At 44.3% G+C, this 22,279-nt stretch overlaps 1 protein-coding gene across 1 annotated transcript in view; it reads left to right on the top strand.

Annotated features, from left to right (window-relative positions):
- The window catches only part of SP2 (Sp2 transcription factor), an 870,724-nt gene that overhangs the window by 560,231 nt on the left and 288,214 nt on the right, over positions 1–22,279 (top strand). Inside the window, exon 5 of the mRNA XM_044054737.1 lies at positions 9,972–10,152. Coding sequence (XP_043910672.1) covers positions 9,972–10,152 — 181 coding nt within the window. The remainder of the gene's footprint in view (positions 1–9,971; positions 10,153–22,279) is intronic.

Genomic DNA, 22,279 nt, shown 5'->3' with positions numbered 1-22,279 from the left:
TTACTTCACGTTACCCCACAGAGTGGACTCTTACAGAACAAGGGTTCTGTGATTTACACAAACCATCAGGCTATCAACCTGGCTTTCTGGGTGATAGAAACTTCTGTTCACACACCAGTTTTCATCAGTTGTAAAACAAATGATGTGTATCAATGGATAAAGCACTTGTCAGTAAAATCAGAGAAATATCACAAAAAATGGGAGGCAGCACACACTGCTTAGGTGCAAACGGGTTTTAATTAAACTAACCTTCGCATCCTAACAGGCACTTCCATCAGACTTCAAGCCAAAAAGAAATCCAGGCATATATTTAAGAAATCCAGGCATATATTTAAAGTAAAAATTCAAAACATCACCAAGCAATTAACGATCAGCCAGTTGGCTAAAAGATCTAATCAAGCACTAATCTTGTGAGTACACTGTAAAGCAACTAAATCATCTTATTAAAAAAATTCCTATAGACTGTTAATATTCAGCAATTGCAAAACTCATAAAGTAATTCTATACAAAATTCAAGTTAGGAGCATTTTTTCATGAAAGAGCATCTAAGTTATAAACATAAAAATACAGCAATACTGCCATCTAGTGACCACATGATAAAAAAAATGTCCTTTCACAGAAGATTGACCTAAAAATATGTATGGAACTATGCACTGCTGCAATCAGCAGATGGCACTAAAATACTGTGTCTTTATAGGATACCAGCAATTCATTTATAAAACTAAAAACAGCAAGATGTTCTTCGTGTTTTACTGTTACAGTCAACACACTTTGGTTATCTGCCTGCAGGAAGCCCTCAGTCGCCCTGAATACCATAGACTTAGTATTTCTGCGTCAGTTGCTGTCTCTCCAGGACTGTCGTCAGGGGTATAAAAACAGGCAGCCAACGCCATTACATCAGTCTTTCTTGCCGAGGATCCCAAAGCAGAAGCAGTTTGCACGATTGCCGGCCGGCCGCTACCTGAGTTTTCATTTCCGAATTGAATTATCCTGAAATCTTCTAAAGCGAAGTACCCCGTTGCAGACACTTTTTTCTTGCTCTAACTGATGGCAGAAAAAGTTAACAATTGTCTTGCCTGTGGAAAGCAAATACCACACTGAAATTTCCATTCTTACTGCATCATCTGTTTAGGCCCAGACTACGACGTACCTCACTGTCGGTTTTGTGCCTTGTTCAATGCCCGAAATATTTGTCGTCGGGCCATTTTTGTTGCTAAATTCTTTCATTCTCAGTCTCCATATTCCGAAATGGCTTCGGCAAGCCATCCGACTACCGATCTTTCAAAAAAACGTAAGGATAAAGACAGAGACAGACTGCACAGGTCCAAAGCTGCTGACGATGCTTCCATTAAGCTAGTCACCAGTTCGCCAGTACTCAGTGAGGTGCTTTTGCGCCCCTAATACCTGCTTCAGTGGATTTGCAGGCCTCTACCGAGACCTGTTTGGAGTCCGGTATGTCGCGAGACTCTTCAACTATGGAATCTGTGGATGTCTCTACCTTGGATGTGTCCAGAGCCGCTGAGCAGGCACCAGCTTCTGAGGAAGTTCATCACAATACCGATGCTCGACACAAACCGATGACTTCTTTCATGTGTCCAGTTCTAAAACTACCAAATTTCTAAGGCCAAGAGTACACGCTACGCCTAAAAAAATGACCAAAGCGCATGCACCTGCTCCCTTGCCACAGCATCAGATGCTTAAAATGGCAGAAGACCTTATTATGCTGATTAGCGGAAGTTAGCATTCCCCTGCTAAGAGAAAGAGACCTGTCCCCAGCAGCTTCAACAGACAAGAGTCCGACGACTCTGAGGTATCTGATTATGAAGACATACCCTTATCTGCTTATGAGGATTCAGATGCAGAGGAATCCATTCCCTCGGCTTCTCCTCCAGAGGAGTTTTCTTTTGGTGAAACCTTGCATACTTTGAGAGCATTTCCACTGGGAATGCCAAGACTATCCTCAGTCCAAAAAGAGAGACAGAGAATTTCTAGATTTGCCACAACATAGGCCTTTAGCAAATACCCTCAGTCTTGGATGTTGTGGATGATGTCTTTATGGAATCCAATTTAACTCCTGATACTTTACCCCCTGCTTCTAGGAAACCAGGCAGGTACTACAGAGCACCTGACTCTCTCAAATTCCTTTTCAGAAATCCTACTGCTTACCCAGAGGTCATCTCCCAGGGGTCTAAAGGTATCAAAGCAGCCACAGCTAAGAATCCCACCCCTTCGGACAAGGATTCTAGAACTCAGGAAAGATGGGGTAAGAAAGTATATACTTCTGCAACGCTCGCCATTAGGGCTTTGAATTGTCAGTATCACTTGCTGAAATACCAACAACATGTTATGGAACTTATTAAACAAAAAATAGCTACCTTTACAGACTGTGCAGAAAATTAAGAATTGCATGAGCTTATGCATTCTGCAAGCCAAGTCGGCAAGCATATATTGCAGTGTGGCTTTGACGCCCTAGAAGCATCTTGCAGGTCAGCAGTCACTGGTTCTGTACTGAGAAGGCATGCTTGGCTTAAGGAGCAGACCTTGCCAGATAATGTCAAATCAAAGTTATTAGATGCGCCTTTGAACAAAGACAAGCTGTTTGGCACCAAAGCAGCAGAAGTTCTTAAAAAGATGGAAGAAAAAGCTAAATCTATGCAGACAGTCAGAATTCCTGCAAGTACAGCCTCCTAGATTCAGTAGGCATTGCCCCTCGAAACAGTCCTTTCCAGCCCCCTTAAGGCCATCTCAAACTAGACACAGGGGAAACAGACCCCCCCCCAAACTACAGTCTCAGGGTATGCAGAGGTCTAAGCAATGTAGTGCCTCCACCTCTAAAGGAGGGAGTGCTAAACCACCCCCTTACGAAAAGAATTCCCAGTGACTTTTCAACTCCACTCCCCACCTCTGCCCAACTGCTTGTGCCCGTAGAAGGAAAAATTGCTCTTCATGCAAAAAAATGGATTTCCATCACCAAAGACCGATGGGTCCTCAACATTGTATCCCAGGGGTACAAATTTAATTCCACTCACTGCCAACCCCAAAAGGGTTCCCAGGCCTTCCTCCAAACCAGTGGGCAGAGGCATAAAACCAAGTTCAATCCCTGCTCTCTGTAAGGGCAATTCATCCTGTTCCTGCAGAACAGATAGGTCAAGGATTCTATTCCAGACTTTTCCTGGTACCCAGAAAAGATGGCACTTGGTGCCCAATCCTAGATCTTTCGATTCTTAACACCTTCCTGGTGGTACCAAAATTCAAAATGCTCACCTTGCAGCAGCTTCTACCTATGCTAGCCAAAGATGCATGGTTAGTCACCCTAGACTTTAAAGAAGCCTATCTGCACATCCCTGTAAGGGAGTCCTGCAGGAAATATCTGCACTTCAGGGCAGGATCTATGCATTATCAGTTCTCTGCACTTCCCTTTGGCTTGTCCACTGCTCCCAGAGTTTTCACAAAATGCCTGGCTCCTGACATTGCTTACTGCAGACAGATAAATATTCATATTTACCCGTACTTGGACAACTGCCTGATTCAGGCAGACAGGAAATGCTGTTGCAGCACCTGACATTTGTAAAAAACCTTCTAACCTCCCTGGGGTACACCATCAATGAAAAGAAATCAAAACTAGTCCCCAGCCAAAAGATTGTATTCCTGGGAGCAAGCTTGGACACAGCATCCCAGATTGCATTCCTCACTCCAGAAAAACAAGCCTATCTGTCGGACTATTTTACTCAAATGGCCACCCGAACCCAGCTATCTGCAAGGTAAATCCTGCAGGCCCTAGGGTTCATAGCCTCATGCATCCTACTAATTCCGCATGCCAGACTGCATATGAGTAAACTTCAGTGGTACATAAAAAGTCTTTGGTGCCAACATGCTCAGGACCTGGAAACTATCAATGTTCTTCATCTCACATTGCTGCAGTCCTTACTTATGGGTAGTCCGCTGTCCTCGGTCGGCCCGAATACCAAAGTACTATCATTCCTATAATACCCTGTCTAAGGACAGAGTTTCTTTGGTGGGCAGCAGCATGCAACCACATCGAGGGACTGCCCTTTCCTCAACCCCAAGCCGCTCAGACCTAATCACAGATGCATCAGACTATCCCGGGGGGGGCACACATGGACGGCAAGTGCATTCAGGGCCACTGGAGCCCAAGTGAAATTCATCTGCACATCAACCAAAAAGAGATACTAGCTGTACAGCATGCTCTGAGAGCTTTCAGATCCCTACTCTCACCAGGATACCTGCTAATAAAAACAGACAATACCACAGTTATGTGGGTCATCAACAAGTAGGGGAAACCCACTCTTACCCACTTTGCAGGCTAGCCATGGCACTGTGGAACATGGCCTTGGACATGCAGGTCCATCTGCAAGCTTAATTCCTGCCAGGCTAACAAAACTCACTGGCAGACAACTTGAGCAGAAATCTCCTAGACCCACATGAGTGGCAACTAGAGCCCAGCACCTTCAACCTTCTGATTCAGAAATGGTGGACCCCAGAGGTGTATCTCTTTGCCTCCCCCTGCAATCACCAGCTCAGCAAATTCTGCACCAAGACACCTCACAGCAGGGCCTAGAAAGTGGATGCCCTATCCTTCCAGTGGGAAAATATCTCAATCTATGCCTTTACCCCCTGCCTTTTCTCTCAAGAGTATTGCTCAAGATAAGACCGGACAGACCAAGGACGATTCTGATTGCCCCGGACTGGCCACGCCAGCATTGGTACCAACTCCTGCTCCGCCTTTCACCGGTGCCACCCTAGCACGTACATCAGAACCCATCCCTGCTCTCTCAGCAGGGGGGACAGATCTTGCATCCACAACTGCAAACCTTAAATCTTGCAGCCTGGCTTATTCCTTGAACTCTTCCCCAGTAACCAGCCTAAGCAAGCAGGTGCTGGACGTAATTCTTGAAGCCAGAAGAGCCAGTACAAGGAAATCCTATGCTGATAAGTGGAAAAGGTACTGCTCCTGGATTCAGTCTAAAGGAGAGGACACAACTCTGCCCTCCCTGCCTCTAATCCTGGATTACTTAGCAGATCTATTCCACAGAGGCATAACCTTCTCCTCCATTAAGATCCATGCCTCTGCCATTTCAGCTAATTAGAACACCGAGCCACCTCTCTTCTTTCACCCTCTTATCAAACAGTTCCTGAGAGGGGCAAACAACTTAAGGCCACCTAGGAGAGCACCCACCCCTACTTGGGACCTTAACTTTATACTGGAAAAGCTCACATTACCCCCCTTTGAGCCTGCAGCATCAGCAGAGTTAAAATTCCTCTCTTGGAAAACAGCCTTGCTTCTGTCCATCACTTCAGCTAGAAGAGTGTCTGAGCTACAAGCACTTATGGCTGTGGAACCCTTCATTATTTTCCATGCTGACAGGGTTTCCCTCAGGATTAACCCTTCCTTTATGCCTAAAGTGGTGTCCAGTGTGGCTGCCAACTTTCTTCCCTAATCCTCAAAATAAAGAGGAAAGGATCCTGCACTCCTTGGACGTCCGCAAACAGTTCAAATTCTACCTTGATAGGACTAAGCCTTTCATGAAATCTGACCAGGTACTAGTCAGCTTTGCACCAGGGGCAGAGGGCAAAGACATTTCAAACAATTTCCAAATGGATAGCACTCTGCATCCATTTTTTGCTACAAGCACCATGGGAAACCAACTCCTCGGGGGGTCAGAACACACTCCATTAGGGCAACTTCCACCTCTACAGCATTCCTCAGGGGTGTCCCTACTAGGGACATCCTGGAAGCTGCTACCTGGAGTTCTGTACACACCTTCACCAAACATTACCACCTGCCTATCTTTTCCAAATCCAGGGCAGATTTTGCAACAGCATGCCTGCAAGGCATACTAGCCAGCCCCAACTCTACTTGACTGCCTCCACCCTTCTTCAGCTTTGGGAATCTACCCCAGTGTGATGACTGCAGCAATGAGAAACATGAAGAACATAGTACAGTTGTGTACACTTACCATAAATGTAGATGTTTGAGTGTATTCACTGTTTCAGTCCTGGTTTCCCTCCAGCCCCCTTGTCTCTCTCTCTCCTCTCTAGGTCTGTTACTCACCCCTTTCAGGGGTATTTTGGTATTTACTTTTTACCGGTGGTGTTTTCCTCACCATAACTTAGCTCCCTATTTGGGGGGCTTCTGACATTTGGGGCAAGAAAAACTGATGTAATGGCATCGGCTGCCTGTTTTTATACCCCTGACGTCAATCCTGGAGTGACAACAACCGACACAGGAAATACTAAGTCTCTGGTATTCGGGCCGACTGAAGGCTACCTGCAGGCAGGATAACCCAAGTGCGATGACTGCAAATACACTTGAACATCTACATTTATGGTAAGTGTACACAACTGTACTTTCCTATATGCTACCCAAGCTAGAAGCAGATTAATAAACACAACATTAACTAAATAAAACATTATAAAACAAGTACAAGGCATATATGAAAAATGTGTATATTTTATCTTAAATATTTTCAGTATTTCAAATCTCTACCGGCCAAGAAAGGCTTTAGTGTTATTTTATCATTTAATCCAAATTTTATAATCCATCTAATCTCACACTTTTCAGTGATGTTCTTTGTCACCTAATTTAAAGCTCCTAGTAGTAAATTCAAATACTAAAAAAGAAAACTTATGGTCTAAACTATTATTACTTACGTGTCTTGGTAGAGCATTACTCTCATCCTCCTTATTAATTTGTTAAAGCTGTTCTCTTACTCCCTCAGTGTCCTATTTGTTTTGCCCACATAAAAAGCTGGACATCGTGTGTATTGTGTCAGATACACTAACTCTCTCAAACTACAATTAGCATAATGAGTAAACTCCCGTATTCTCTCAGTTGTGGGCTGAATAAATATATTGCTATTAGCCATGTAGGAACAATAGTTGCATCATTGGCAGCTAAGTGTACCTTTCATATGTGACTGTACCTTTTGTGGTATGTCTTTCTCGTAGCATAATAATTGCTTTACAGAGTTCTTGTTCTTATAGGCAACATAGGGTCTCTCCCCTACAACTTCTTTTAACTTCTGCTCTACTGAAAGTATTCCCCAATTCTTGGAAATAACCCCCCCGAATAGCTATGTTGTTAGAGGTGAAGGGGGTAATAACTACATTTGGTATTAGCTGAGAGTCTATTACTGTGGGCTCTATTTCCTATCTTTGAAAAATTGTCTACCTCTCTATGTTCTCTTGATCAACGTTCCATTCAGCAGAGGATCTTTAAGAGCTTTCTCACACTCAGCTGTAGTGCTTGTAAGTCTGGAACATACTGATAGAAAATCTTTCGTCTCCAAGTGGAAAAGATTTTTTAGTATGGTGTCACAAGAAAAATGTGGGCCCCTCTTTGGTTGGGTATACCTATTATGCTGTCATACATGTTAGCATTGGTCAACAGTCTGCTGTCTCTGCTCACCTGCCTTTAAGTCCACTATTGCTTTCCAGTATTGAGATTTATCAGTTTTTAAAAGGCATTCTTCACCTGAATCCAACCAGAAGAGTTATCCCTCCTTACTGGGATCTGAACTTTGTTGTGGAAAAACTTATTTTTCCACCTTTCGAACTTGCAGCTTCAGTGTCACTAAAATTCTGTATCTGGAAAACAATGTTGTGAATATCTCTTACATATGTTAGAGTTTCAGCTGCAAGCCCATATGTCAACCTCACCTTTCATTAATGGCAAACCTCTACTTTATGCCTAAAGTATTAAATGGACCTGTCTTTGAATCAGTCTATCCATTTGCCAACCATTTTCCATAATCCAAAACAGAAATGAGAGACTCCCTCTCATGTATATGAGCAGCTAAGATATTACGTAGAAAAAAACAAACCATGTAGAAAATCTGACCAACTTTTTGTTCCCTTCCAGGAGGGTAAGGTAGGAAGCCCAGTTTCCAAGCCTACTCGCCAACTGGATTTCAGTATCCATTTGTTTCTGCTATACCTTCCATGGTAAGATCCTGCCAACCAGTGAAGGCCCACTCCTCTCAAGCAGTCTACTTGTCTGGTGTTTCTTCGAAGGCATTGATTTTAGGTCCAGCCTGGAGGCTGCCACCTGGACCTGTGTACATGCTTTCACCAAGCATTACAGAATAGATGCATTTGCCACATCTAAGACCACCTTTGCTAGATCGGCTCTCTTAGGACTAGTAAACTGCACCCCTGTACCCTGTCATGCATCTTTCTTTTACCTTTGACGATCACCCCCACATACTGGAATATTGTAGCAGTGATCTAAGGAAGGACATAATACAATTGTGTAAAAACTTCCCATAGCAATAGATGTTTCACTGATCACTGTTGCATCATTGCTTCCCACCCACCTTCCCCCATCTTTCCTGAGCTTTGTGGACTGAGGTTGGGAGTTAACTTCCCACCCTCTTACCGGACGTGTTTCCATTTTCATTCACTTTTCACTCAGGCTTTCTCCAGAGTTCTGCTGGGGATCCTATGCTTATGTGTAAACTTAAGTATCCCTATATCACCAGGCTGGGGTCATATGCCAGATGTAGTGTATCAAGAAGGTTATGTAGCTTTGGCGCCCCCAACTGAATGTCAGGTTTACCCTTGGCAGGATAACACAGATGTATTAGAGTACTGCAGCAGTAATCAGTAGGACATCTGCTATTACGGGTAAGTTTTTGCACAACTGTACTTTTTGCAGAGAAATACTTGTGACAAAAAATGATCTTTTCCAAAGGGAAAGCTTACATGAATGTTAAGCTGTCCTAACTATGGTCATATGTCATTTAGTGGTTAATTGCGATGACCAAAGGTTAGTAATGCAGCTGTAAGGGTTGTACATAATGTGAGGAGCTGAAGCGGGCACATCTAGCAGGTGCTTTATGATGGAAGAATGAAGCATTACATAAATTGATAGTCAGAATATTTGCTGGAATTGAGTTTCATACATTAGGCTGTTGCTTGGAGAATACTTGCTGCATTATCAAAGTTCTTGCCTTCTGGAGTGTAGATAAGAGTGAGACAACCAGCAAATATTCTGGATGTTGGAAGAGAACACAAGAAAAGAAGAAACTTACTGTATGTGTAACTTCAGTAACGAAAACACAGTTGTGTACATTCTTGTCTTGGTAAAAGTCACAAGCTTCTGTGGTGTACTTGACTGTGTAAGTTCTTGCTTGCAGGCAGAATGTTTGTGTTGGAAGGACATTTAGGAATATGACATATATATATATATATATATATATATATATATATATATATATATATATATATACACACACACACACACACACACACACACACACACACACACACACACACACGCATACATATATATAGGAGAGCATGTTTGTGGTTGATAACAAGAATGATTGAAATACCGTCTTTGCATTTTTTTTTTTTTAGTATGAACACAGTGTATTTATATGTTTGGTTTTGCAGAAAATTAGAAAAAGCCATGGTTGGGGAGGTTCAGGACAGCTGGTTTGTATAGTAGTGAGGCAGTGCAGTTTGAATATTTCATTTTGTATATGGGTAGAAGTTAATCAGAATTCAAATATTGTCGTCCTTGAACAAAGGGTTAAATTTGAAGCAGAAATGGAGTAATTAAGTGCAGAACTTTTTCAGAATGCGGCTAGCTGCTGAATGATGACTTTCATTTATATGGATTTTTTTTTTGTTTGTTTTTGTATTTAAAAAAATCATGCTTTACATTTTAAGATACAGAATGTATTTTGTTTCTTTGTTAGATAAATTACCAACATGTAATTGACTAAACAATCACTTTAATATGTATTGTCATCTGGGATCTCTCATAACACACATGAAATGGGAATTTTTCTTAACTTCTCAAAACCTTTAGGAACCAGTATTGTTTTATCATTTTTATGTAGACGTGCTGTTTTTGCAGTTTCACTAACGTTTGAGTGAGTTCCAGGTTTTATGAGGAGCTTTTGGCTACATTAGATGACCTCTAATTTCTCCCATTTCAACAGGACAGCAGCAGTTGACAATACAGGGAATCTCTGGAAATAATCTGTCAATCAGTGGACTGAATCCATCCCAGATCCAGCTACAGATGGAGCAGGCACTTACTGGGGAAATACAGCCACAGCCAGGAGAGAAGCGACGGCGTATGGCCTGTACCTGCCCAAACTGTAAAGATGGAGAGAAGAGGTAAAGTGTGAAGTAAAGTCATCCCTGGCCTATTACTTTAAGGTAGATTCTTGAGGTAAACATTAAAGGAGCAGCGTTAATGTAAAGTAGTTTGTGGTGACCAACATTATAAAGTGAATATAGACATGTACCATATGGAGTAGTGATGCCACCTTGTTATACATGTGATGTATTCAGCACTACAAGAAGAATAGCTTGACCTAGGGATGAATTGTGGGCACTGGGGGTAACGGAAGCAGAAGTGCTCAAAAATACCACTTAACTGGGTTTTCTTCTTTTTTTTTTTTTTAAAGATGCACTTAAAGAAAGAAGTCTGTTGAAAAATAGTGCTTTGAGAGGCACACGTATAAATTTGGTAATTTTGTAGAAATGCTAACAGTAAAGCTCAGTATAAAGAGGTACTTAAGTAACACAGTCTGTTACTGGCAACAGTGCACTCATAAATATTTGTTCAAAAAAATGGTTCAACAGTGCATAATAGATTGATTATTATTTGCAGTTGGGAGTAATTACTGCGGGGGGGTACTTCTAAAGTGCTAAACACTGTGAGCTTAGACAGGTGTTGAATGATGTTAAGCTTAACAGCAGTCCATGAAAAGTGCTTAAGTAGTTTGTGAGTCAGGACACAGTACTGATTTTTTTCCCTTTAAAAAGCGTACCGCGAATCATCATCAGTTGCCATCCAGCTTTTGAAGTTAGATTACTTTTGTTATGATTGCCTCTTGGCCTTCCTGGTTTGTTACATTGTGTGGGGGTATTTTTGGACTTTGGCTGGCGGTGTTATGTGTAGGTAAAGCAGTTTGCTCACTAATATCAGCAGCAGAATACCGTGTGGTACTGAGTTAGCAGTAATTTCTGATTGGAGAAAAACTAGGATACTGGGTACATGATATGATATGTTCTATTGTGTTCGCATCTCCAGTGCATCTAACCATGGTAATGCCACTTGTAAGAGGTGTAACAGGCAGCGCACTTGACTTTGGTGTAGAAGGCTGTGGGTTCAGTTCCCACATCAGGCAATTAAGATTGCTGACACTAATGGTGGGAGGTTGGCATAACGGTTAAGGTATTTACCTTACAGACACAAAGTTCAGGGTTTGATTCTTAGATGGGGTAATTGGCTAGGCTTAAATTGGCCCACAAGTGCAGTTAGCCTAGTAGTAATCTATGAACCTGTAAAGGATGAGACATTAAACCAAGATTCTGCCAACATAAGTCGGTGGTAGCTCACTTCAGTGTAAAAGATCCTATTGGTACCTATTGAAAAGAGTAGAGGAAGTTCCCCAATATCGTGGCCTAATTTCCCCTAGTATTCTCCCCTAAATAAGAGGGCATTAGCGTAATTGGAATCAACTGGTCAACAAAAATAAATATCCCCCATTTTTCTAAATATGCAGCAAATGTGTGAAGGCCACCAAGGGTATTTGTCCATACTTTTCCAACCCACTGTCATGTTGATCTACGAAAAGCAGAATATTTTTTTTCTTCCAGAAAACTGAGAATTTGAAATGAGGGGTTAAGGTTAGAGGAGAGGTGAGTTTATATGTAAAAAGTTGTGTATAAATACGAGCTGTGGTCTCAACCACCCTTATGCCTTTTTAGGTATTTCTTTGTATCAGAGTATTTGCTGTTTGTGCCTTTGAGAGTTTTATTTTTGCTATTTTCATTGCATTTTGTATGCTGTGGTCTATTTAGTTCTTGCCTCAGAATTCTAATGATTGCCATTAATTAGAAGTTATGTACTCACCATAACGTTCCATCTGAGTAGGTGTATTCATTTGTCTGCAACCTGTGGGTTATGGATCCGATATCGGATCCGAACCGGCATGGTTTTCCAGCTATGGATCCAAGCTCTCAGCTCCTCCCCTCACCCATAATGCCCTGCTCTACCCTCATGACCTCAGATCGAGTTTGCCAAAGCAACAACACCCTAAAAAGGGTAACATAGAATATGCAGGAAACTGAAAGGCCAGGGGGATAGGAGGGCGGGATGGTTGCAGACAAATGAATACACCTACTCAGATGGAACGTTATGGTGAGTACATAACTTCTAAATCTGAAGTAGGATATTCATTTGTCTGCAACCTGTGGGACAGAGTCCCCAGCTACCTGAATCTTCCATCATGGAAGGATATTCCGAGCACCGCGCCAAAGGATGCTCTACCCTAGATGCAAGATCCAACTTATAGTGGGAAATAAAAGTATGAGATGAAGCCCGTGGCTGCTGCACAAATATCATCTAGAGGAATCCTAGCCTTGAAGGCTGCCGAGGTAGATACTGACCGGGTTGAATGGGCATGAACACCCTCTGCGGGCCTTCCTGAAGCTTGATAAGCCAGTAAGATGCACTGTGAAATCCAGCGGGACAGAGAAACTTTAGAGATTGGCTTGCCCAAATTGAATTTTGCAAAGGAAATAAACAGCTGGTCGGATTGCCTATGACCAGCCGTCCTGTTCAGATAAAATCTAAGTTGCCTGTGAACATCTAGTGAATGTAGCTTATATTCACCTTTGTTTTCATATTTAGGGAAGAAAACAGGGAGGTTAATGGACTGATTGATGTTTGCTTCAGAAGCGACTTTAGGAAGAAAGGACGGGTTGGTCCTGAGGTAGACACGGTCCGGATGAAATACCAAGTAAGGAGGTTTAGCTGATAATGCTTGAAGCTCAGAAACTCTCTTGGCATGTAATGGCTACCAAAAGGCTGTCTTGTAGGACAAGAATTTGAGATCCACCGTAGCCGCTGGCTCGAAGGAGGCGGTCAAGGCCTGTAGGACCAGAGAGAGGTCCCAAGGAGGAACTGCTTGTTTTATAGGGGCCTGAGAAGAAAAGTACCTTTAAGAAAATTTTACACAATTTGGCTGACATAAGAGGATTAGAGTCATGGCCAATGTGATAGTGAGAAATTGCCGCCAGTTGTACTTTGACTGTGGAACTGCTGGCACCATCGTTAAAGAGAGTGGTTAGAAAGTCAAGCACTAAAGGAAGAGGAACCGTGAAGGATTCAGGCCTTGCCGCTCCACAAAGAAAAATGTTTCCACTTGCTTGTAAACCTTTCTAGTGGATGGTTTATGAGCTGCCACCAAAATTGCCTTAACCGGTGATGAAATACCGAGTCCTAATCAAGAGTGGAACTGGAGCAGCCAAGCGGTCAGCTTCAGGTTGTCCAGATTCGGAGGAGGAATGCAGGATGGATGGGATATCAGATCCGGGATGGGATCTAGAATCCAAGGAGGATTCACCGAGTGAGACCTTAGGAAGGGGAACCAGATCTGTCGAGGCCAGAACGGAGCAATGAGAATCATTCTGCAACCCACCAGAGGCTTTCTGAAGAACTTGGAGCATCAGAGGCAAGGGTGGATAAGCATACAGAAGACCGGGTGGCCAAGCATGCACCAGAGCTCTTGGGGTACCTCCGGAGGAGGTATTAGAGAAAAACTGTCGCACTTGGTGTTTGAGGGAGAAGCAAAAGATCGCATGAAGGGTTCCCCACCGTGCGAATATGCGTCGCTACTTGACAATTGAGAGACCACTGGGTCAGAATGGTGCGACTGAGCTTGTCCGCTAGGATGTTGGACCGACCGAATGTGTGTTGCTATTAGAAAGCGGTTGGTGGAGATTGCCCATTCCCAAACTCTCATGGCTTCTCGACAAAGAGGGTAAGACCTTGTTCCCCTTGCTTGTTGATGTACCAGACAACAGACATGTTGTCCGATTGAATTGCAATTGTTCCCAAGGGAAGAAAGTCCTGAAGTGCTAGCAACGCTAAGAGCACTGCTCTCATCTCTAGAACATTGATATGCAGTAAGGTCTCTGAATCGTCCACGTGCCTTGGACGGTCCGCCGCAAAGTGCCCCCACCCGAGGCGGAGGCGTCCGTGGTCACCGTGGCGAGGGGAGAAGCACAAAATGGGCGGCCTTTGTGGAGATCCGGAGTGGAGCCACCACAAGAGGGACCGCTTGCAAGCCTTGCTGATCGCTATGGGATGATGCATGGGGAGAGCAAGGTATGACCACTGTACTAAGAGCGTCCACTGTAGAATGCATATTGAGCCTGGCAAGAGGAAGAAGTGCTATAGCCGATGCCATGGACCCTAGAGCCCTCAGGACCAACTCCGCCCGAACAGAACTTGAATGGAGAATGGCCCGCACCTGGAGCTGCAGATTTAGAACTCTGTCCGCAGTGAGGAAGGCTCAGAACTCCTTGTGTCTAGCCTGGCCCCTATAAAATCTAAGAGCTGTGTGGGCCAGGTTGGATTTCTTTGTATTTATTGTGATGCCCAGAAAGGAGCAAGATGGAGAAAGGAGTCTCGCCAATAGAAGTAGATGCCTTGTTGGGTAAGAAGCCAGTCGTCCAGGTAGGGAAAGACCTGCACCCCTGAAGCCTCAGGTGGGCCGCTACCACTGCTAATACTTTGGTGAACACCCTGGGGCTGTGGTGAGACCAAAGGGAAGGACCCGAACTGGTAGTGACTGGCTCCCAGCCGAAGCGGAGAAACCTCCTGGCGCCTGTCCATCAGGATGTGGTAGTCTGGCGTCCTACGCCCCTGAGGTCTATCGAGCACATCCAGTGATTTTCTCCCAGAAGGGGAGAATAGATTGCAGAGTGACCATTCGAATTTTTCTTTGGGGACTGCCAGATTCAAGAGAGAGAGGTCTAGGATTGGTCTTAGTTCCCCGTCTTTTTGGCACTAAAAGAATCTGGAGTAGAACCCTGATCCGATCTGGTCTGGGGAACGGGCTGGATGGCTCTTTTCTTTAGCAGATGGCCAATTTCTGCCAAAGCGGCCTCCCGTTGACCGGGTGGGGCGTCTGGGAGGGACTTCAACTTTGGAAGGCAAAGGAAAGGAATGCGATATCCTCTGGATATGATTTGGAGAACCCAGCGGTCCGATGTTATGGACTCCCATGCCGCTAGGTGCCCAACGTCCCCGACTGCCTCCAGAGTAGAGCAGTCGGGCAACCCTCAGGGTTGCTGCGGGCCGTTCAGAGAAAGGTTCCCTGGACCCGAAGTTTCTGGGAGCCCCTCTGCCTCTAGGGCGGCGTCCTCCCTGTCCTCCTCTGCCACGGAAGGACTGGTTGTCCGGAGCAGGCTGGGACTGCTGAACCACATCTTCTTCTGACCCTTTTGGTTCCTAGAATAGGGCCTCTGGGGTGCAGAGAAGCGGATTCTGACGGCAGACAGCGTCTTCCGTCCTTTTCGCTCTGGGTCAACGTCTCAACGGTCTTGCCAAACAGAGCAGAACCATCAAAGGCCTTTGAAGGGCTCAGAAAAACGGAGCCAGGCCTGACGCCTAGTGACCAGTCCTGTCCCGCAGCTCTAGCGCCTTCCGTGCATGGGAGAGTAGCCGCATAGAAGTATTAGTAACTGACCTAAGAGTGGCCATACGGGTGGAGTGCAGAACTCTGTCCTCCTCGAAATGGACTCGGGGATGCAGCGTATTCTTTATAAGATCTCGCTGCATCCTAATGACATGTGCCAAATAGTTCAGCCCTTACCGAGAAGGTCGCCGAACTAAACATCCGCTTCCCAAGCGGTCCATCATCCGAGACTCCTTGCTCGGGGTGGACTGAGGGACTCTCCTGAGCCAGTTCCTCTTTGTGGACATGGCATCTACCGGAGGCCCCTTACTCCAATGGGCCCGGTCGGATGGCGGACTAAGGATCCTATCCGGTCTCTTGGGAATTGGCTCCACGGTGTCCGGTTCCTTCCACGCCCTGGTGGTAATAAGGTCCACCAGGGGTCGGCAGGGGACACCCAAGAGGTAGACGGGCCCGCTTCAAATGCCTCCAAGAACACGGACTCGTCCGAGGAAGACTTGGGGCAGACCACCCCCTTATAATGACATTTCCATGATGTCTCCAAATGAGACATCCTCGGGGTGACCGTGGGAGCCTTCCCTTCCTCCAAGTCCGTGTCTTCTGTGAGAGACTGGGAGTCAATGTGCCTCCTTTGCACGTGCCGCGTATGCTTTGGGACATCCTCTGGGGGCTGTCAGAGGAGTCTCGCAAGCAGCAATTTGTCCCATAGGAGCAACTTGGGGCACAGAAGCGGGCTGTCCCAGGGCGGATGGTGGAAGCCTGGCCCAGTGCAGAGGGAGCGGAACAAGTGCCGGGGTCCGGAGACCCTCAACAGAGCCCTCTCCACTACATCAAAAGCCGGCGGGAGCCGACCTCGACCAAAGGATCCGACAATCGGCTCCCCTCGATCCGAAGAGTGGACCGGATCCGAAGGACAGTGCGCTCCGACACAGACGGCGCCGAAGGAGCACTGATCCCCGGATCCGAGGCTCGGATCCAGGCTCCGAGGTCGGATCCGGCACTCGAGGCAGGGTCGGATCCGGTACCAAGTACTATCGGCGCCCCACCCCCCCGGCTGCTCGGCTCCAGCTGCTCAACCCGGATAGCGGGTCGGAGAAGGAGCAATAGGCTTAAAAGTGTTGAGCTCCCCAGAGGAGGCAAACACTCCCATCTGCATCTGGGCCTGGATGAACCTTCTCATCATCCGGTCCAGATCAGCATCTGAAAGCTATATGTAGATCTGGCTACCGAGGTAGGCCTGGAGTGCCTCCTCGATAGCCTCGGAGATCGGGTCTCCTCCTCCTCAGGACCCGTGAAAAGCACACAGGGGACCGGAGCGAAGGAGGAGACTGAGCCGACATCTGAGCCGGGGAGAAGCCGGCTGGCTGGCGGGGCGAAACAGAGGTCTCGGCCCGCCGCTTGGTGCTTCTCCCTCCGTCCTTTTTCTAGCATCCCTCCTCTCCAGAAACGGGAGGTTGAGTCCCAGGAGCAGGAGGGGTGCCACAGGGGAATAACGTAACCACAGTTGTTCCAGAAGGAGCGGAGGCGGAGTCTGGCGGTAAAGACCCGCCAAGACAAGCTTGGACCTCCGCTCCTCAGTGCCCTGGGGTTGAACCCTGCACAAATGGAGCATCCAGATGTGAGGTGTTCAACCCCCAGGTGTGGCCATCAGCCGGGAGAGCTTATGGCCACACTCGAGCATTTTGAAAAATAGATTTGGGCCGATCAGCCATTCAAATCTATAAAGCTACTAAAAAGTAACTTAAACAAATACAGACACACAGGCCCAACACACACACTCTACGCAACAGCGAGGGGAGGGAAAAAAAATTACTTAATTTAACTCTAAATAAAACTATCAAAGAGGGAAACCTAAACTTTCACACAGAAATACACAAAAAACTTTAAATTTTCTGTATTAACAGTTAAGAAACAACCACTTAGCTGAGAGCTATGAATACCAATCCAGTCATCAAGATCTGAGGTCATGAGGGTAGAGCAGGGCATTATGGGTGAGGGGAGGAGCTGAGAGCTTGGATCCATAGCTGGAAAACCATGCCGGTTCGGATCAGATATCGGATCCATAACCCACAGGTTGCAGACAAATGAATATCCTACTTCAGATCTTGTATTCTTCTCTTTCTTCAAGAATTCATCATTAAAAGCATTGCATGTGTCAAAGGAAAAAACTTCAAAGACCAATACACGTAAGGTTCAGTTAAGGTACATTTAATAACTTGCTGCAAGGAGACAAAAACATGCAAATACAGGATTTTGCCTAACTACTAACAGGAAGTATGCTATTCTTATACTATTCTACAAGACATGGCCTTCTATGGCTGACATAATTAAACATAACGTTCAGTATTGTTTTACAGCAGATGTTACTCAGATTTTCTGCTGACATGACTGGATTTATGAAAAACATTTTGAGAAAAACAACCTGGCCTTGGTGGGCTCTAACCCGTTACAAACTTCTATTGTGTAGTTCTAATACATGTTACATTTCAAGGTACTTTTCTAACTTAGACACAAGCAAATGCTGATTGCAGTTCATATTTTCAAGCAGTCTTTGTTCTGATTATCTATAGCTTCTGCAGCTGTGTATTTTCTCACAGCACAAGCGGAACTCCTTGTCTAAGTCTCTTAACATTAATATTGTTCTATTCATTAGTTTCCTGACACAAGCAGAACTTATCTGCTTTCCTGTAAATTTCCAAAGCATAAGCAATAGCTGCGCATATTTTCATGACAATACAAGGTTAGAAAGCTTCTGCAATTCGTACAGATTTTATGCAATGTGAAATAGAATAAATGTGTTAACCCTTTTCAAGCCTTAAATGCACTAAGCATATTACTAATACATACACTAATACATATTTTTCTGACATTTCCCCCCTTTTAATACTTTTATTCTACTTTCAAAATAAGCATAAACAGTTTTTTTTTCTCCTAACCTCTTCCTACTCAGGATTTGCAGTTAAGAGAGTCATTCAGTTTAAACTTAGGAAAGCATTTCAGTTTTTCAATAGTTCTTCAGACTCGGCACTCTGATATAAGGTTTCAGAAAGTGACATGTCTATAAGGTCTTCAATCAGTCTTTTCATGCGGGGGATGCCACAGCAAACACATACTCCCAATAGGAGCATTCCTACACAAATGGGATGGTACCCCACCCCCAAACCATTTCTGGAAAAAGTCCGTCAGTGGGTTTGGTCCTGGTTTGGTCATGTCCGACACTTGCTGAATTACCTTAAGGTGATTGTCTATCTCGTGTTTGTGGTCAGGAATATACGAACAGCACTCCTGGATTTAAGCGCAAGTACCACCTCTCGCCGCTAGGGTGAAGTCGAGAGCCATTTGGTTTTGAAGTACTACAGTTCTCATGGCATTCAGTTCATCAGTCACCAATTTGAGAGCGGAAAAAGTTGCATTGCTCATTACTTCGAGAAGTGTTGACAGTTTTCTCAGCTCCCAGATCGATTTCACTGCTCCATATGCTGGTAATATGCCTGCCCACAATATAACACTATCACTCAAGTCCATGTGTGTCAGTCCATTGCCTATAGAATGATGGTTTTTCCAACACACTTCGATTCGCCCCACTGGATTCACAGGTTTCTTGATGACTTCTCGGGCATTCCGAATTTTTCCTCGAGGCAAAACTGCAGTGTGTCGTATGGCCGGAACCAGGTAACCCAAAAAACAACTGCCGGACCAATTCTCAGGTAACCACTTGTATGCCTTTCTGCCACATACGAAGTAACAGTCCTCTACTTTAGTAGTAAGTTTGCTATGAATATACACTTGCCCTGCATGAAACATTTTTCTATCAATTATAGACAGTTGTTTATAAAGAACAGAATTATGTTTTACTTCCATCAATTGTTTTGTGCATCAATTCAAGAAATGAATCATAGTTTGTATTACAATAAGAACCTGCATTGTTAGCTTTAGTGTAGCATTTATAAGGAACAGTCACATTGCAATTGCTCCAACCCACCTGAACAGCATCATTTTTATAAAAACACACAGTTCCCTTTTATGGAACAGACAAGTGCAATGCTATTTTATCTTGCGATGTGATGGTTGAGGTATCATAAATCAAGTTTTCCCAGGTCTCGTTGACCCCTAGGGGGAATGCAGTCATTAGTAACCTCCCGTATGCTGTCTGCAAAGCTGTGCAAATCCAGCAATTCGAAACATTGAAAGTCTCAGCATACACATATTTAATTGCCTGGTAAGTGTTGAAGTTTGGATGCCAGTCTATGAGTAACACGTCACGTTTATTCAGTTCAGTTTGTGTGGCTGGAAAAAGGAATGGCCACAACAAAAAGATTATTGTCACTAGTACAGTTAACAGGATGATTATGCAATACATCTGAGGAAATGGTTGTTTTGCATTCCTTTTTGTTCTGGATTCTTATCATTTTTGGTCTTGACATGTGACAAGATTTTTGTCCAGTTCAAAGTTCTTAACTAGTTTGCAGTGTGTCAGGTGGATCCACGAGGCACGCTCTGCGATCTTGACTGCAGTGGGTGTCGACAGAAGCACTTGATAAGGACCTTCCCACTTTGGTGACGTCCAATTCTTCTTTATTGTCTTCACCCAGATCCAGGTACCTGGTGCCACTGCCACTTCTGATGGTCTGGTTTGTTCTTTATCTGAAACAGAATTTGACTGCAACAGATGTTTAGAATTCAACACATTTCTCATGTACTCTGCTAGTGTACAGTCTGCTTCCTGGTCTGTGGGCATGAGAGGTTTCCACTGAGGTATATAATAAGCCCTTCCAAATAGTTTTTTCAAAAGGAGTCGATCCTTTTGCATTCGGAACAATTCTCATGCTCAACAGTGCCAGGGGCAGACAGTGCACCCAATTTCTCTGTGTTTCTTCTATTAACTTCCTTAGCTTACTCTTTAAAATCCCATTATGCCTCTCTACTAACCCTGCAGGTTGTGGGTGATATGCACAATGATTTTTTAAAGAAATACCAAAATGTTTACTTAACTGTTGTATGGTTTGGTTCACAAAGTGTGTACCGTTGTCACTGTAGATCCTTTCGGGAATGCCAAATCTAGGGATGATTTCTTTAACGAGAATTTTTGATACGTTAGCCGCATCTGGATTTTTAGTCAACAAGGCTGAAAAACCCATCTGGAAAACATATCTATAATGACCAGACAATACTTCTTATTTTCACATTTGTTCAATTCTATGAAATCCATACAGATAGTATGAAACGGATACGGTGGTGTAGGGAAACTCCCTTGCTTGGGCTTTAACGCCCCTTGTGCATGATGTTTATTACAAACGTGGCACATTAAACAAATTTTTTTATAATAGTTTAAGAATCCATATGTCGTGAACACTCTGTTCACCAGCTGTACCATCCCCCCTGTTGAGACATGGCATTGCCTATGGCTCAACAAAGCTGCATATCTAAACAAATTAGATGGTAATATCGGTTTCCCTTCTTTAGAGATGTACAGCCCCTTTTCGAGAATTGCTCCTCGTTTTACCCATCTTCGTTTTTCAGTTTGCGTAGTAAGTGTCTGCATTGTCTTTAGCATTTCTAAGTCTAAAATCTCAGAGGGTTGTAATTCCTCGTTCAAAAGAAATACTTCTGAAGCTGCCTGCTTTGCAGCTATATCAGCTCTCGCATTACCTTTTGAAATCCTATCCTGTTGCTTGGTATGAGCTGTGCATTTACAAATAGCTACTTTCTGAGGTAACTGAATAGATTCTAAAAGATCTAAAATAAACTGTGCATGATTGATTGGTTTGCCAGTAGATGTGATCATTCCTTGATTTTTCCACTGTTGCGCAAAAACATGTACAGTAGAAAAAGCGTACTGGCTGTCAGTAAAAATGTTCAGACATTTACCCTTTGCTAAGGTACATGCTCGTGTCAAGGCAATCAATTCTGCTGCCTGTGCAGATAAATTGTGCGGTAAGGGTTTCACTTCTATAATCTCAGTATCAGAAACTACTGCATATCCTACTAGGTTCTGTCCTGTAGGACCCCTTTTGCACGAGCCATCCACGTAGTATGTCAACTCGGCATCATCCAAGGGGACATCCGTAAGATCTTTTCTAGGCAGTGTATTTTGCTCAATCACCTGCAGGCAGCTGTGCGGTGTGCCCTCTGCAGGGGTTGGGAGTAAGGTAGAAGGGTTCAAAGTCGTGCATCGTTCAATTGTCATATGAGGTTGGCTCAACAATATAGTCGAAAAGGAAAGATGCCTAGCAGGGGAAAGATATGCTACCTTCTCTTGCAGTAAAATAATCGTGACTGCGTGAGGCACTCTCAATGTGAGAGTGTGGAACAAAACTACTGAGGCCGAAGCCTGTACTGCCATTGCAGCTGCAACTACTGCTTGTACACAGTGGGGTAAAGACCGCGCCACTGGGTCTAGTTGTGATAATAAGCAATAGGGCATTGCTTGTCCCCATGCTGCTGTGTTAACACTGATGTCGTCATGTAACCTTGCTTACAATCTACATTTTGGAAAAAAACGTTTATGATAGTTTGGTAAGCCTAAAACTAATGAGGACGCTATTAACTGTTTCAGTTTGCAGAAAACAGATTCTGCTTCTGGTGTCCTTTGTAACAAATCCTGTGCTGCCGTAGGCTTTTTATATATCAGGTTAGTCAGCTGTGCAGATTCCAAGGCGTAGTTTGGAATCCAGCTCCGGCAAAAATTAGTCGTACCCAGGAAGGACATCATTTCCTTCTTGGTAGTGGGTTTTGGTGCTTGTAAAATCGCTACTTTTCTGTCCTCAACTGATGTCCTACCCTCTTTGGATATTACATATCCTAGG

This window comes from Protopterus annectens, chromosome 13.part0 (assembly GCF_019279795.1).
Source record: "Protopterus annectens isolate FY-2018-M chromosome 13.part0, PAN1.0, whole genome shotgun sequence".
Taxonomy (NCBI): Eukaryota; Metazoa; Chordata; order Ceratodontiformes; family Protopteridae; genus Protopterus; species Protopterus annectens.
This window is presented reverse-complemented; position numbering and strand designations above follow the sequence as displayed.